Source organism: Acipenser ruthenus, chromosome 18, assembly GCF_902713425.1.
Source record: "Acipenser ruthenus chromosome 18, fAciRut3.2 maternal haplotype, whole genome shotgun sequence".
Taxonomy (NCBI): Eukaryota; Metazoa; Chordata; class Actinopteri; order Acipenseriformes; family Acipenseridae; genus Acipenser; species Acipenser ruthenus.
This window is the reverse complement of record NC_081206.1, coordinates 14827179-14841592: the sequence shown is the minus strand read 5'-3', so window position 1 is coordinate 14841592 and position 14414 is coordinate 14827179. Positions and strand designations below refer to the sequence as shown.

At 40.5% G+C, this 14414-nt stretch overlaps 1 protein-coding gene across 2 annotated transcripts in view; it reads right to left on the bottom strand.

The window, feature by feature from the left end:
- Nucleotides 1-2019: 2019 nt before the first annotated feature.
- Nucleotides 2020-14414, bottom strand: part of LOC117433704 (presenilin-1) — a 30268-nt gene continuing 17873 nt past the window's right edge. The window contains exons 7-11 of one of the 2 annotated variants that reach the window (XM_034056150.3): nt 9119-9217; nt 8564-8653; nt 7349-7522; nt 4334-4452; nt 2020-2806 (exon numbers count right to left, since the gene is read on the bottom strand). In XM_034056150.3, coding sequence (XP_033912041.1) covers nt 2651-2806; nt 4334-4452; nt 7349-7522; nt 8564-8653; nt 9119-9217 — 638 coding nt within the window. In that variant the 3' untranslated portion in view covers nt 2020-2650. Of the gene's footprint in view, nt 2807-4333; nt 4453-7348; nt 7523-8498; nt 8654-9118; nt 9218-14414 lie in introns of both variants that reach the window. The other variant, XR_004548966.3, reaches the window with a different exon arrangement.

The following is a 14414-nucleotide window of genomic DNA, read 5'->3' as shown; positions in this document are numbered from 1 at the left end:
GCCCTATAGCCTGGAGATCGCTGGTTCAAGTCCAGGTTATGCCATCGCCGAGCGTGGCCGGGAGTTCCCAGGGGACGACGCACAATTGGCTGAGCGCCACCCGGGTGGGGAGGGCTCAGATCGGCAGGGTAATCCTTGGTTCACTGCGCACCAGCGACTCCTGTGGCTGATAGGGTCTGCTGTAGAAGCCACTCCGATCTGTGTTGTCCTCCGGCACTATGGGTCTGGTGGCTTCGCTGTAGACCTGCAGCGCGAAAAAAAGACGGCTTGGCAGGACATGTTACATTAAACAAATACTTCCCAGAACTAGAGAGACCAATCAGACTGTACAACACATAGACAGAGAGGAATGAATTTATCACAAGAATTAAAAAAGGACTCTTGAACACTTCTTAAATTTGGTCACACCAAGAAACCCAGACATGATATTCTTGCATGATAGACTTCCACCTGGAATAAAATTGGTTGTATAAACCCCACCTCAAAAACTAAATTCCCTGACTCCCAGGACTAAACTGGAACCACCAGGCGACAAGGCTCTAAGTCCTTTAACCACAGCCTTTGGGTGATTTACTCAATAACTGAACCTGGGTCCTCCCAAGTCCAATCCAAGTGCCCTATCAGCTAAGCCACAGGGCAGCAGCACTGCACGACACACGATGCCAGCACCCTCTCAGCTAATATTATTTGTTTATTTAGCAGACGCCTTTATCCAAGGCGACTTACAGAGACTAGGGTGTGTGAACTATGCATCAGCTGTAGAGTCACTTACAACTATCGTCTAACCCGAAAGACGGAGCACAAGGAGGTTAAGTGACTTGCTCAGGGTCACACAATGAGTCAGTGGCTGAGGTGGGATTTGAACCGGGGACCTCCTGGTTACAAGCCCTTTTCTTTAACCACTGGACCACACATGCCCCCAGACAGACCAACAGCAAAGCGAAGATGAGTTGTGGTTTCTGACACTAAGCAATCAATACTTCTAGAAATATTAAAAGCTAAACAGGATTACTGTATATACGCATCCAAACAGGATTCCCAAGAGCACTGTATATTAAAGCAGTATTGTTGGGGTTTGCTGTACAAGGATCCTCTTTACAGTTAATCTGCCCAGAGTAGTTACATTTCCTCTGGACAGTCGGTGCACAAAAACAACCTGGTTAAAACAGAGACTCAAAATTTAAAGAACGCTCAGTCTTAAAAAGTTAAACTTACAAAGAAACTAAATGAGGATGGCAAAAGTTTTAGGCTCTTGCATTTATAAATGTAATGAAGGCACTGTCTGAAACATTTGTCGAGTTGGGTTGATCAACCTATATCTCGCAGAGATAAGCGATGGACGTATTTATTTTATTTATTTATTTGTAAACATTTCCCCAGGATTACCCATTAAAATAACCCTGAAGAATCTGTGGTTGATGCAATCCAGAGTGACTGCAGTGCTGTAAAATGTGCTGAAAAAAAATCCACCTGCGGCTCATTCCGGCAGGGTACAGGCTGATCAAAATAACGGCATAGCTTCTAGAAGTTTTACCTTAAGAAATGGAGAAAACAGAAAAACTGTGAAAGGGAAGTCCTCAACATGTCTGCACCGTGGAATAGACCCTGAACGTTCTTACATGTGTAGCTTACACAGGAAAGCTGAGAAAGAAAGAAAAAGAAAGAAAGAACCCTGGTTTGATGGTCCTTTGACAAGTATGCAAACAAATACCTGCTTGAAATGTATTGACTCGTCACAAGTGAAATTTATATATATTAAATTCCTAAAAGATAAAAAAAAAAAGAAAAACCTGTCCTCACGTCCCCAGGTTTTTGTGTGCATTACCAGACATATGAAATAACCAGAAAGCACACTACTGTATGTTGGGGTAATGCTTAATTTCACTCCCGAGTTAGGTTTCTTCAGTAATCCTGTACATAAACACTGTACATTTCTATTGAGCTAACTGAAATGAAAAATGTAATCTGTGAAAAAAATTCTCAAATGATAAATGCTTCCCACAAATCTTTTTTTTTTAAATTTGTATTTTTTTTATTATGACACAGAAAAAAAAACCTGACAGGTACAGTACATTTCAAAAGCTGCAGTCAGGAATTCTATCTAAACTGGTTGTCGATTACTTACAGCAATCCCCTTTCTCACTGCAGTAGACACGCCTCGCTCGCCCCAGCCTAAGCCAGCTTGATAGAGAGCTGGAATAATGCAACAGGACTAATGCTTTCAGGCTCCCAGTCTCCGCGGCTCTCAATATTTTCTTTACACTGGCCCGGTCCCAAGGAGCCTGCAAATGCAGTTGTGTATAGAGCCAACATCGTCCAATCATTTCCCATGCAGACTCGACATGAAACATCACCAGGAAAAAAAAGGCTCCGATTGTGTACAGTTCATTTTTAATGCTTATTAGAAATAGAAGTTAGGAGGAGAGGGATTAGCACACAGAGTCTTGAATCCATTCCAAACTGGATGAACAAACTGTTCCCAGTTAAGGAAGTTCCAGGAATACAGAGATTGGGGAAACATAAAGGGGGGACTGGGGGGACACAGCGTCTCCCTTTTCCAGTATTACGTTATTTAACTTGATCGCATTCATTTCTTTTTTTTTGTTTTGTGTGTGGTGGGGGAAGATGCCCGAGTCCCAGACAGCCAGTGCTAGATGTAGAACTGGTGAAGGGCGAGCTGGTCCATGAAGGGGCGCACCAGGTTGTCTGTGGCAAAATAGAAGACGAGACCGAAGGTGATAGAGATGGGCAGGGCGGGCAGAGCTTTCTTGAAGATGGCTAGGAGCAGCAGGGTCAGACACAGGCCCTGGGAGGGGAAGAGGAGCAGAGATCCAGCATCAATTAGCATGGGTTGCAAAATCTGTTTTAATTGAACTTTAATCTAAATTGAACTTTATGCACTTTCTGGGTTTTCTCTACTGTATGCTTTCTTTGCATTGTCAATTTTAAAAGTGACTGCAGGCTAAAAATACACACACACATATATTATATATATATATATATATATATATATATATATATATATATATATATATATATATATATACCATGCTAACAAAATAATTCTGTTAATTGTCCACACCTTGCACATCCATTCACTATACAGGTCTCAAATGGGACGTTTTAGCAATGTATTTTCATTGAATAAAATGATATCTGGTACTACACTACTCAAAGAAATCTGTTTGCAGGCCTTGCTTTCACAGTCTTGTACTTTCAGTTGACATGACCAAGAAGTGTAAAACTGTTCCCACCCCTTCAGGGACTTCTTTCCAATCAATAACCAGTGAGCTGCTTCCCCTGTTGATTGACATGCTTTCACCCAGTAACATGTTTTGACCCAGACCACATTGCCAAGGTGAAATGACCCAGGAAATGCTAGTATGTGAAATTCCCAGAGAGAAAGCCATGGTAAATGTTTTAAACCCAGTGCAGAGAGACTGGAGAGGAAGGATTATAACATTATTATGTTAGCTGCAACCACTTTAATAACACCATTAAACGGAATCAACCTACATTGGAAAGAAGTCTGTTATATTTACTAGCTTTAAAAGGTGGAGTTATTTAAATCCACAAGTGGTATACCGTAATTCTGTAGCTCAAAGAGGTTTTTTCACTTTGAAATTACAAATCTGTAGCAGCTCCCTTAAATAGTGATAATTACCCTTACAGTAACAAGACAATTTTAAGTCAAGTTAACGATGGTACTGGCTATACACATGTCTACAGTAATTATATCACAGAGCTTAAAACACATAATTAAGTTACGTCAAGCAGACTAAAGTTTGGGCTAGTGCCTCCATCAGTTCGCTGATTATGGCTCTTCCCCCTAGATTCTTGGCTTGCTATTTTGTAACTGCTGCGCATCCAGTGTGCTGGATAGAAGAGCAGTAACATAGGAGCCTGTGTGGTCCAGTGGTTAAAGAAAAGGGCTTGTAACCAGGAGGTCCCTGGTTCAAATCCCACCTCAGCCACTGACTCATTGTGTGACCCTGAGCAAGTCACTTAACCTCCTTGTGCTCCGTCTTTCGGATGAGACGTATTTGTAAGTGACTCTGCAGCTGATGCACAGTTCACACACCCTAGTCTCTGTAAGTCGCCTTGGATAAAGGCGTCTGCTAAATAAACAAATAAACTAAAGGTGTGCTTGTTCTTCAAAGTGAGTCTGATTAGCTGATTATCCACACCTAGTATGGGTCAAGTGGAGCATTTTGCTTTCCTGACATGGGGTGGATAAAATACTTTTATAAAGGCAAACAGGGACTCCCTTGCGCCTGGTACACACAGCAGGCTCTATTCTACTAATGTTTCAGGAATGAAGAGAGGGACTCACGATGAGGATGGCGACGAAGCAGGCCAGCGTCGTGTTCCAGTCCCCGCTGGCTGTGGCGGAGGCCTTACCCACAAGCACGCTGTAGAAGATGAAATCCCCCAGACCCAGCTTCACCCCCCCTGGAGACAGAGAGCACAGCGTCAGCACACACACCTGGCAGAACCATGCCCAGGTTACACCGGGCTTTATGAGGGCTTCAAGTGTCTTTGGTCTTACGAGGGGTTTTATAGGTAGGGTACCGAATGGTTTGTAAACATGAAGTAAATATCTGTACATGCAGGGATGGAATTAAGACTTCCACTGCATAGCAGTTTGATCCATTCTTGGTTTTACTATGAGTTTAATGAGACACATCTGAGTTTGTTACCTATACACTGTGGCTAATCAAGCTTATAGTAAAACCTAGACTCGGTAAAACTGCTATGCAATAGGAGTCTTATTTCCATCCACGGCTGTGTTAAAAACAATACAGCAGTGAATTGGTTCATTTCTACAGGACACCACCTGTCATGGGACTTTACTGAGAGACTCATAGAACGCTTCCATTGATGTGGAAGAGGTTAAGAACAATGTGGTAATGGAAGAGTGGCGTTAGACTTTACTAGAGGACTTTCCAAAACACTGGAAAGTTGCAGACTGATACTGTTTGTGAGATACTGTTGTAGCAACGGATTTGAAAATTCATACAAGCTCCACTCATTCTTAATTAGCAGTTCTATGGAGCTGGAACGACAAAAATGATGTAGAGTGTAATTGTTAATTTAGTATAATTACAGAATTACAGAAGAGTCTGAACAAATTGCTTAGTAAGCTGGGAGCTGTAGTGCAGTCCCCCCCCCCCCCCCCCCCTCTGACTGTGTCACCTTCCCATCTTAACAGGACCGAGGCATTTCCATATATTAATGTCTGCCCTTATTAAAACGTCTTTCCATGAGACAGCACTCCACCACTCCTCCCCCCTGCCACACACACACGGAGCAGAATCATGCTCTGTCAGTTTGATTTATTTATATAGCGCCTTTCATACCACAGTATTTCAAAGCGCTTTACATGTCGGTTAAAACAGAAAGAAGCCTGCAGTATTAAAAAAAAATATATATAGTAAAAATTACAAAACAGCAATACATAATTATACTAAAACTATATCGGTAAATAACAATAAAAAACATTTAAATAAATTAACAGTTGAAGAAAACTGGAAACAAATGAGATATAAAACACAAAATTACAAAAAAAAGCAAGTGAAATAAATAAATAAATTCTATTTGCAAGTCAGGTTAAGAACACTAGACAATAAAAGTAAGTCTTTAATCTTGACTTATTGACCGAAGCACCATCTCCAACAGAAAAGTGCAATGAGTTCCACAATCTGGGGGCTCTATAACTAAATGCACTTTCTCCACTCCAATTTTACCTTTGGGAGGCACAAAAGGCCAGCGTTAGCTGACCTTACAGTGTACAGAGGTTTATATGATGACAGAATCTCCCAGGTAAGCTGCTGCTAAGCCACGTAGTGCTTTCTATGTCAAAAGTAAGATTTTAGAATCAATTCTAAAACGCACTGGAAGCCAGTGCAGCAAGGCCAGCAAAGGAGTTATGTGATCTGGTTTGTTCTGGTGAGAACCCTAGCAGCTGCATTTTGAACAAGCTGCAAACGTGACAAAGCATGATGTGGAAGATCAGCAAATAAGGCATTGCAGTAGTCAAGTCTAGACTAAACAAAAGCATGAATTAACTTCTCAGCATCAGACAAAGAAAGAAAATACCTCTTGTGAGGAGACTGGCAGCATTATTCTAAATGGCAAGGGGATATAGTGGAGGTGCCCATACTCAAGTATATTCACTTTAAGATCCTGAAAACCACTTATTCACTTGCGATTAAACACTTTTTTTTTAGCACTTCCTAAGCATATTTGAGAAACCACTTCACGGTGACCTACTTCTTCATTATAGACTTTAAATGGTTCGTCTAATGTAGGTTACAAGTTTGCATTGACATTGGTGACTGGAAAGTTATTCCACACACTGGGAATGTAGATCATGAGATACTGACACCTCCTCAAACAAGCTGTGGTTCAGCCATCCTCATTTCTGTTAATGAGAACGAGAACGAGAACATGATGGGAGACTACATTTGGGGGCTGATTCGTGAAAGTGATTTACAGTATAATCGTAAATCTTAAAAAACTACTCACTTCTAAATCTTTTGTAGTCATTTTTGTATTACTTTAGTATAAATACATGTTAATTTGGATTCATATGTTGTTTTTTTCTGACTTTATGAACGAAAAGTTCATGAAGTTTGCCCGTTTGCTGAAATTTGCCCGTTTTCTCATTGGAAATAGGTAAATTTCAAAATATCACTGTCCTGGTCACAAAAGCAAAGTTTGTGGGGAATAATAGCCATTTTCTATACTTTTGAGGCATAAGCAATTAGGAAATAACACTTACTACCCAGGAACAAAAATTGTGTTACATAGTGTTACCACATAATTAAAATGCCAAAAACTTCACCAGCCTCTCATCTGCTTGAGAGTTACCCAAAACTGAGGGACACTGCCAAACACAGTCAAAGCATGGGGAAGCATATTGAACACATGTAAAACCACAATGGGTCCTAATGCCCCCCCCCCCCCCCCTCGCAGAAGTGTGTAATTACAAGCCATTACAAAGCGCTTTGTGAACTCGAGAGAGCTATACGGAGCCATGTTACTTTAATTAAATAGATCATCAACATTTAGAACCGTATGCAAATGCATCATTCTGGACCAACTCCACTATGCTGGAAAATGAGTGAATTGAACAGCCCATGGGTCAATAACCTAATTTAGGACTTAACTGGAACAGTCCTGGACTGGATCTCGAGGGCCAGAGTTAGGACCATTGTTCCAGTTTTGGTGTGCATCATTCATATAGGATGGCAGTAACATGGACACCTGAATTGATCCCATATTCCTGTACACTTTGCCATGTCCCAGGTGTACTGTGTACCCGGAGCCCTTGCTCAATACTCACTCTCCTCCGAGTCGTCACTCTGAATGGCAGGAGGTCGTGCCGAGGGCATTTCCTGCACCTGTCTGCGTGTCTCCTCGCTGGACTCCATGTGCCCCAGCGTCTCCTGTTGCCGCAACTCCCAGTCCGTAGTGAAGCCTCCGTCATCCGGCCCCTGCGCAGACTGGCTGGGTGCAGCTGGGAGGAGAGAGAGAGAAAAAGAAAGAAAGAGAATTAAAGTTCTACCCCCTTTACTCAAGGTAATCACCACATTAGCAGCTATAAAATTGCTGGGAGCCACAAGACAACAGTATAGTCATATTTATTCAACAAATACTTAAAACTACAATTTTTTCCCCCACTTTCTAAACACATATGTAAATGGACCAATCAACTAATCTGTGGTTTTACAGTCCTATTACAGTCTGGATTACCTACACGTTTTTGCTCCAGTGCAATATTTGCTCCACCTTTTTCTAAATGAAATAAAATTATGATAATGTTTCATAAAAGCTCATCAGTGGTGTACAGAGATTCTTCCTCTATCCGACTTGTTTCTTACTACCTTAAACAGGTCATTCAGCAGTCATGTTGACCCTTCAATTGTTGGTTTGGTGTAACCTTACACAACTTGGGGTTATGAAGTGGGGAAGGTAGGTAGGATATTTATTATACAATATTTTTTTTTGTCTCAATAACATAAAAGTTAAACATTTTGCTGGTATGAAAATGTTTATACGCTAAGAAATCTATTTGGGTGGGGGCTACAATGATAGGGTGGGTTACAAGTAACCAACATTTACAATGGCCTAGGCTGGCAGCTAGGGGACAGGGGTAGAGGCAACATGGAGAGGACAGTGACGACATGGATTCAGAACATTTAGAATGATTACATTCAGGCAACATGGAGAGGACAGTGACCACATGGATTCAGAACATTTAGAATGACTACTTTATAAAGACATTACTCAATGGTTATAACTTTATTTTTGGTCAAAATTGCTTTGAAAACATTCAGGGTATAAATCAGAACCCCCTAATTATAAAAGAGTTTTTACATCTATTTTTAAAAACGCAACACATTTTCTATTAGTAACTCAGCTTCCGTTATCACCTCCAGGTGGTCAATCACTTAAAGTACAAACGGCAAACCTTGTGACGCTGTCTTGTTTACCTGCCCCAGTCGAAACAGATAGCCGCATGGTGGCTCTTCAGATTGATGGTGAAGCCTGAACTCACCCTGGCTCTCTGGCGTGGTGGAATTCAGGGCCGGCTTTTTCCGTGACTCTGCGTCTGTGTCAGCCATGTTCACCAACCACACCATTGTAGCTGATGGAAGAGGAGCAACATGGTAGGGTGAGTGCGGCACTGTATGTCAGTGTTTTCACTAGGCTGCTTCTCTCTAACTCCCTGGATAGACCGTGAACTTAACCTCCACCCCATCTCTCTACTTTCTGCAAGCCACAGTGAAAAGGCCCAGGACTAGGACTTGTTGAAAAATAAGTTTTAATATTTCAAACAAATGTATCCCCTGCTAAATTTGGTTAATTAAGAAAAATTTGAAACGGATCAATTTAAATGTACAACACATACAATATTGAAAGAAAACGTTTATTTCTAGAAGAAGCATTTTCCTATAACTATATGGGCAGTTTCTCTAACTTCTGCCTACTTTTTCCCTCCACACAAAATAGCCTTCCCCTCTTTCCTCCCCACTCCCCTCCCCTCCCCTCTTTCCCCCCACTCCCAGGAGTAGATGAGGGAATATTTTCATCCAGCCCTGCTGAGACTCACAGGAGTAGATGAGCGCTGGGAAGATGGGTTCGTTCCTCTCCTGGGCCGTCTCCACCAGCATCCGCAGGGGACCCTTGGGGCACAGCACTGCAACCAGGTCTTGGGCGGGGGAGAAACAAACAGCATTAGAACACACAAGAAAACCTCTGCTTGGAGGAGAATGCATTATAACTGGGGGTTCGGATTTTCAGGATTGATCTATTCCCCTTTTCACTGTCTATTTTTAGACATTTTCAGGCTTTGATGGTCAATTCGTTCTTGAATTGCATCCTGAGAGTTGCTCCTATCCAATAACAGCCCAGACAGGAATCACAGTGCACGCTGTGCCTCTGCTGAAAAACTGTTAGAAACCATGGAGGAGAAATTCACCACTCACTGTTAAGGATTTGTCAAACTGTATCTTGTTTCTCCTCTTGTGCAAAGCATTCTGAACACTTTTCTATTTTTGAGTTACTTATAATGTTAATATGTCATGTGTTGGGTGCCTCTTAACAGAAATCATTTTGCACCCTAATTATTGAAAACTTAACCATGATATTATCTGAAAGGAAAAGCGGTTTTGATTTTTACTGCTTTTTTTTGTATTTGTACATTATGAAACCAAATAAGGACCTTCTCACATATTGTTAGTTTCCAAATTACCCAGTACAGTTCTTCTGGAATAAAACAGTAACTTTTTTTTTTTAACCCAAAGAACTGATCTCCTTCTCAATTCACATCACACTCAAGCGCAAAACAACTCTGTTCACTTAGCAGTAAAGTCTGTTTTGTTGGTTTGTCTGCCCAAACAAACTCGGTTTGATTAAAACAAACTGAAGGGGACAGAGTTAGTCTGGAGCATTTGAATATGCTTTCCGAAATGCAGCACTTTTTAAACATGGTGACCTTCTACCTATGATATGGTCAAGTTTTAAAATCATACTCTTGGCAACATCTTTAACTTTTTTGCTCCTGAAAAAGACCAGGTCGCCCTCCCAAACTGAGCAGCCGGGCAAGGAGGAAACTGGTTCGGGATGTCACTCTGAAGCCAACAATGACCTTGAGAGATCTGCAAAGTTCTGAGTATGAGATGGGAGTCAATGTTCACACATTAACAATAAGCCGGTCCCTACACAAAGCTGGCCAGTATGGACGGGTGGGAAGAAAGAAGCCATTACTCAAAAAGCCTCTTAAAGCACGTGTGGAGTTTGCGAAAAAGCATGTAGATGATACTGCAGACATGTGGAAAAAGGAACTGGGAAGCTTGTCAGGATAGAGAGGAGAATGGATGGTGCAAAGTACAGGCGACTCCTTGAGGAAAATCTGTTTGAGTCAGCCAAGACTCTGAAACTGGGGAGGAAATTCACATTTCAGCAGGACAATGACCCGAAGCACAAAGCCAAAGCCACACTGGAGTGGTTCAACAAGAAGAGAATTAATGTTCTTGAGTGGCCCAGTCAAAGTCCTGACTTGAATCTAATTGAAAAGTTATGGCGAGATTTGAAGAGTGTAGTCCATCGATGAGCCCCAACAAACTTATCAGAACTGGAGCAATTTTCCCATGAAAAATTGGCAAAAATGTCACCATCCTACTGTGCAAAGCTAGTAGAGACCTATCGAAAACATATCAGTAATTGCTGCAAAAGGTGCTTTTACAAAGTACTGACTTAAGGGGCTGAATACTTATGTAACCAGTGAATTTCATTTTGTACATTTTCTTTGCAAGTTTTGCTGACATTTAACACCCTCCTCATATAACAGCGTTCAGTTTAACCAGCACAGCTTTGAAAAGAAAAAAAAAATTATATATATATATATATATATATATATATATATATATATATATATATATATATATATATATATATATATATATATAGTAACACAGCAGGGAGGGGGTTAATATCCTCCCTGCAGAAAACATGTGCAAATGCACATTGGTTGTTGTAATTGTTTTGTTTTATTATTTAATTATCCCCTGCACCTGGTGATCATTGTAAATTAGAGCCAGGTGCAGGGTATTTAAAGAGAGCAGCCAGTCTGTTCTAGGCTGCTGAGTAGAAGGAGGCAGGAAGAGGTACTCTGCTTCCCAGCAGTCGTAAGGTAAAAGTACGTTGTATGAAACCTGTGTGGTGTTTATTGTGTAGTGGGGAAACAGCCTAGCTGTCCCACTGGTAGTCAGGGTGTTCCTGAGGTGTAGTTAGTGCTCGTACAGAGCTAGGTGTTTGTTTTGTATTGTGTTTATTTTGGTTTTGTGACTATTAAAAAATTAGCGCAACAGCGCTGTTAAAAATCAAGTTTTGTGTGTGGCTGGGTCATTTTAAGTGCTGGAAAAGAACCCGAAGGACTAAAACCCTTCACAATATATATATATATATATATATATATATTACACACAGTGTATATATATATACACAGTGTGTATATATATATATATATAATGTTATTTTGACGTAATGTTATGGTGTGTAACAGGGTGACGGTCCGAGCTTACCCCCACCCACAATCTTATTCTCTCAAGAACAAGGAAGAACGCAGGAAACAGCAACTTGCTAGTGTTGACAGGTATAAGTATTTATTTTCGTAATGGATACTTCACTCAGATTGCAAATGACTATCAGGTTATACACAATGACTGACATTCACAAGACAAGCTCCACCTAATACTACTGCTCCCTCCCAAGGAGAGACACGGCATTAAATAATAATTAACTAATTATTCAATAACCGGATACACCTGGAATCATTTTATACAAAAATAAATTTAACATTCATTCCATTTACAATAAACACTCATACATTTTACATTACACATGTTTCTTCTCATTTATACGTATTTGTTTAGCCTGTATGCATACCGTCTTTATCGTTTACTTGTTATTATTATTCTCTAGTCCCTAACCATTACCAGTAAAGACTGAACATTAGCATTAGTTTTTTTTTTTTTTTTTTTTATTCATGTTAGTTCAGCTGTGATTGTCGTGAGACGCTGGCGTTGAGCACAGAAAAGAATCCCAAGTTTGCTGTTGTTCACGTTTCCTTTCATTCAATGTATGTTTAGTGCTTCCCATGTGTTCTGCAATGGTGTGCCTACGAGTGTATCTAGACTTGCTGCATGAAGTACAAAACAGCACATTACCATCTACGTGAAATTCATCCCTGCCAAACTCGCTGTTAACCTGATTTTTAGGGGTGATTTTTATTGTTTTCAGCATCTTTGAACAGCTCTGTAAACCGAAGTCTCATTCAGACAGGTATGTTTAAGTAAATTTAAAGCGAAGTTGCCTGTGTTAATGTTTATATATGGTACGTGTACTGATATGGTTATCATAGAAAATCTGCCTTTTTCCTTGTTATTCCGCAGCAAACGGATTCCTGGGCTACCTTTTCTTTTTTGAAGCGTTCACATATGAGAAAAGACGGCCCAGGGCCGCCTTAAATCGCAAGTGTGACTTCCTTATTGAAATCTTGTTTCTAAGCCGTGGGTCTCTTTGTTAGTATTATTAATGAATCACCAAGATCTGAAATTGTTCCCTCACCCCTCAAACTTGCTGCTGTTACTCCTTTATTAAAAATAAAACTATTTTGGACTCTGATGTACAGTACAACTACAGGACAATTTCAAATTGACCTGTTCTTGTAAACATTTTAGAACGGGTGGTGGGTTCTCAACTTCAGTCACTCTCTATGAATCTTTTCAGCCTGGTTTTAGACCTTCACACAGCATGGAAACATCCTTGGTGGTAAATGATTTATTGATGGCTACAGATTCAGGCTCTCCATCTGTTCTTGTTCTTTTAGACCTCAGTGTGGACTTTGACACTTATCATGATGTTCTTGTACCTCGTTTAGAGAACTACATTGGTGACACTGCTCTTCAGTTTAACAAAAGACAATTTGTTAGCATAGGCAGCTGTAGGTCTGACGTTGGCTCGGTTACTGCCAGTGTCCCTCAGGGCTCTGTCCTGTGACCTTTTTTATTCAGTATCTATATGCTCCCTCTTTGTCAAATAATTCATCATCATGGCATTAGTTTTCATTGCTATGCTGACGACACGCAAATCTACTTGCAGACTAAACCTGATACTGCTTTGGCTGTTTCTGTACTTAACTGCCTGACTGAAATTAAAACTTGGATGCAGCAGAATTTCATGCTATTGGGTTCTCTGCTCCAGTTGTGTAAAGTTGGTAGTTTTAGTATGGTCATCAATGGACTTGAGATTAGTCCTACGTCTGAATTAAAAAAAACTGGATGTTAAATTTGACTCTGTGCTGTCTTCTGGGGCCCACATTAGTTTATTTTTTTCATCTATGAAATATCGCTCGCCTTAGATCATCTTTGTCAATGTTTGATGCGGAGAAACGGATACATGCCTTCATTTCATTGAGAATTGGACTACTGTAATGCCTTGTTTGCTGCTGCTCAAGTTTTAACATGAAAAAGACAGCATGACCATACAACCCCAGTTTTAGCATCTCTCCACTAGTTACCAGTTATATATAGAATTGATTTTAAGATCTTGCTGCTGACCTTCAAGGCCTTGAATAGCCTGGGTCCATCTTACACCAAGGATCTGCTTTGCTGCTACATTCCCCAAGGCAGCTTGCAATCAACTAAAAATGATCTCCTTTCCATGCCAAGAACAAAGTTACAAACTACAGGAGATTGTGCCTTTTGCTCTTTGGCCTCTCGTCTCTGGAACTCCCTTCCAAGGTCTATCATTTTTCTTCATTTTTATACATTGGCTTACTACAGTGCATAGTTTTTATTGTATTGTTTTATGTATTTTTTAATGTGAAGCGCTTTGGGATTTATTTTAATGAAAGGCACTATATTAATAATAATAAATATATTATTATTAACTCATTATAGACAAATGCCTGGTTTCACAGAACCCGGTTAGCACTATTGTTGATCTACTTTACTTTTAAATAACATGTTAGTCCAAGAGTACAGCTAATAGGGGTCTGTGAAACAAGCCATTACTGATTAACTAATGTAGGCTACAACTTGCATTGGCATTTGTTACTGGAAGTTATTCCACACACTGTAGATTGTGAGATACAGGATGTGATTCAGCCGTCCTCACTTCTGTTACATCTGGATATCTTTAATGTAAACATGCCCAGCAGAAAGCACAGGGCTGCTACAAAACAAACACGCCCTACATCACAGCACTCCTGCCACACGCTGTGCAGGCTCTTAGAAGTGCAGGCTCTTAGAAATCCATGCTTCTTTCACTCAGGTGATTAAGCTTTGCCTTTGAGTAGGGGCACACTGTGTTTCAGTGTTTTAAAGTGCAGGTACACATGACAG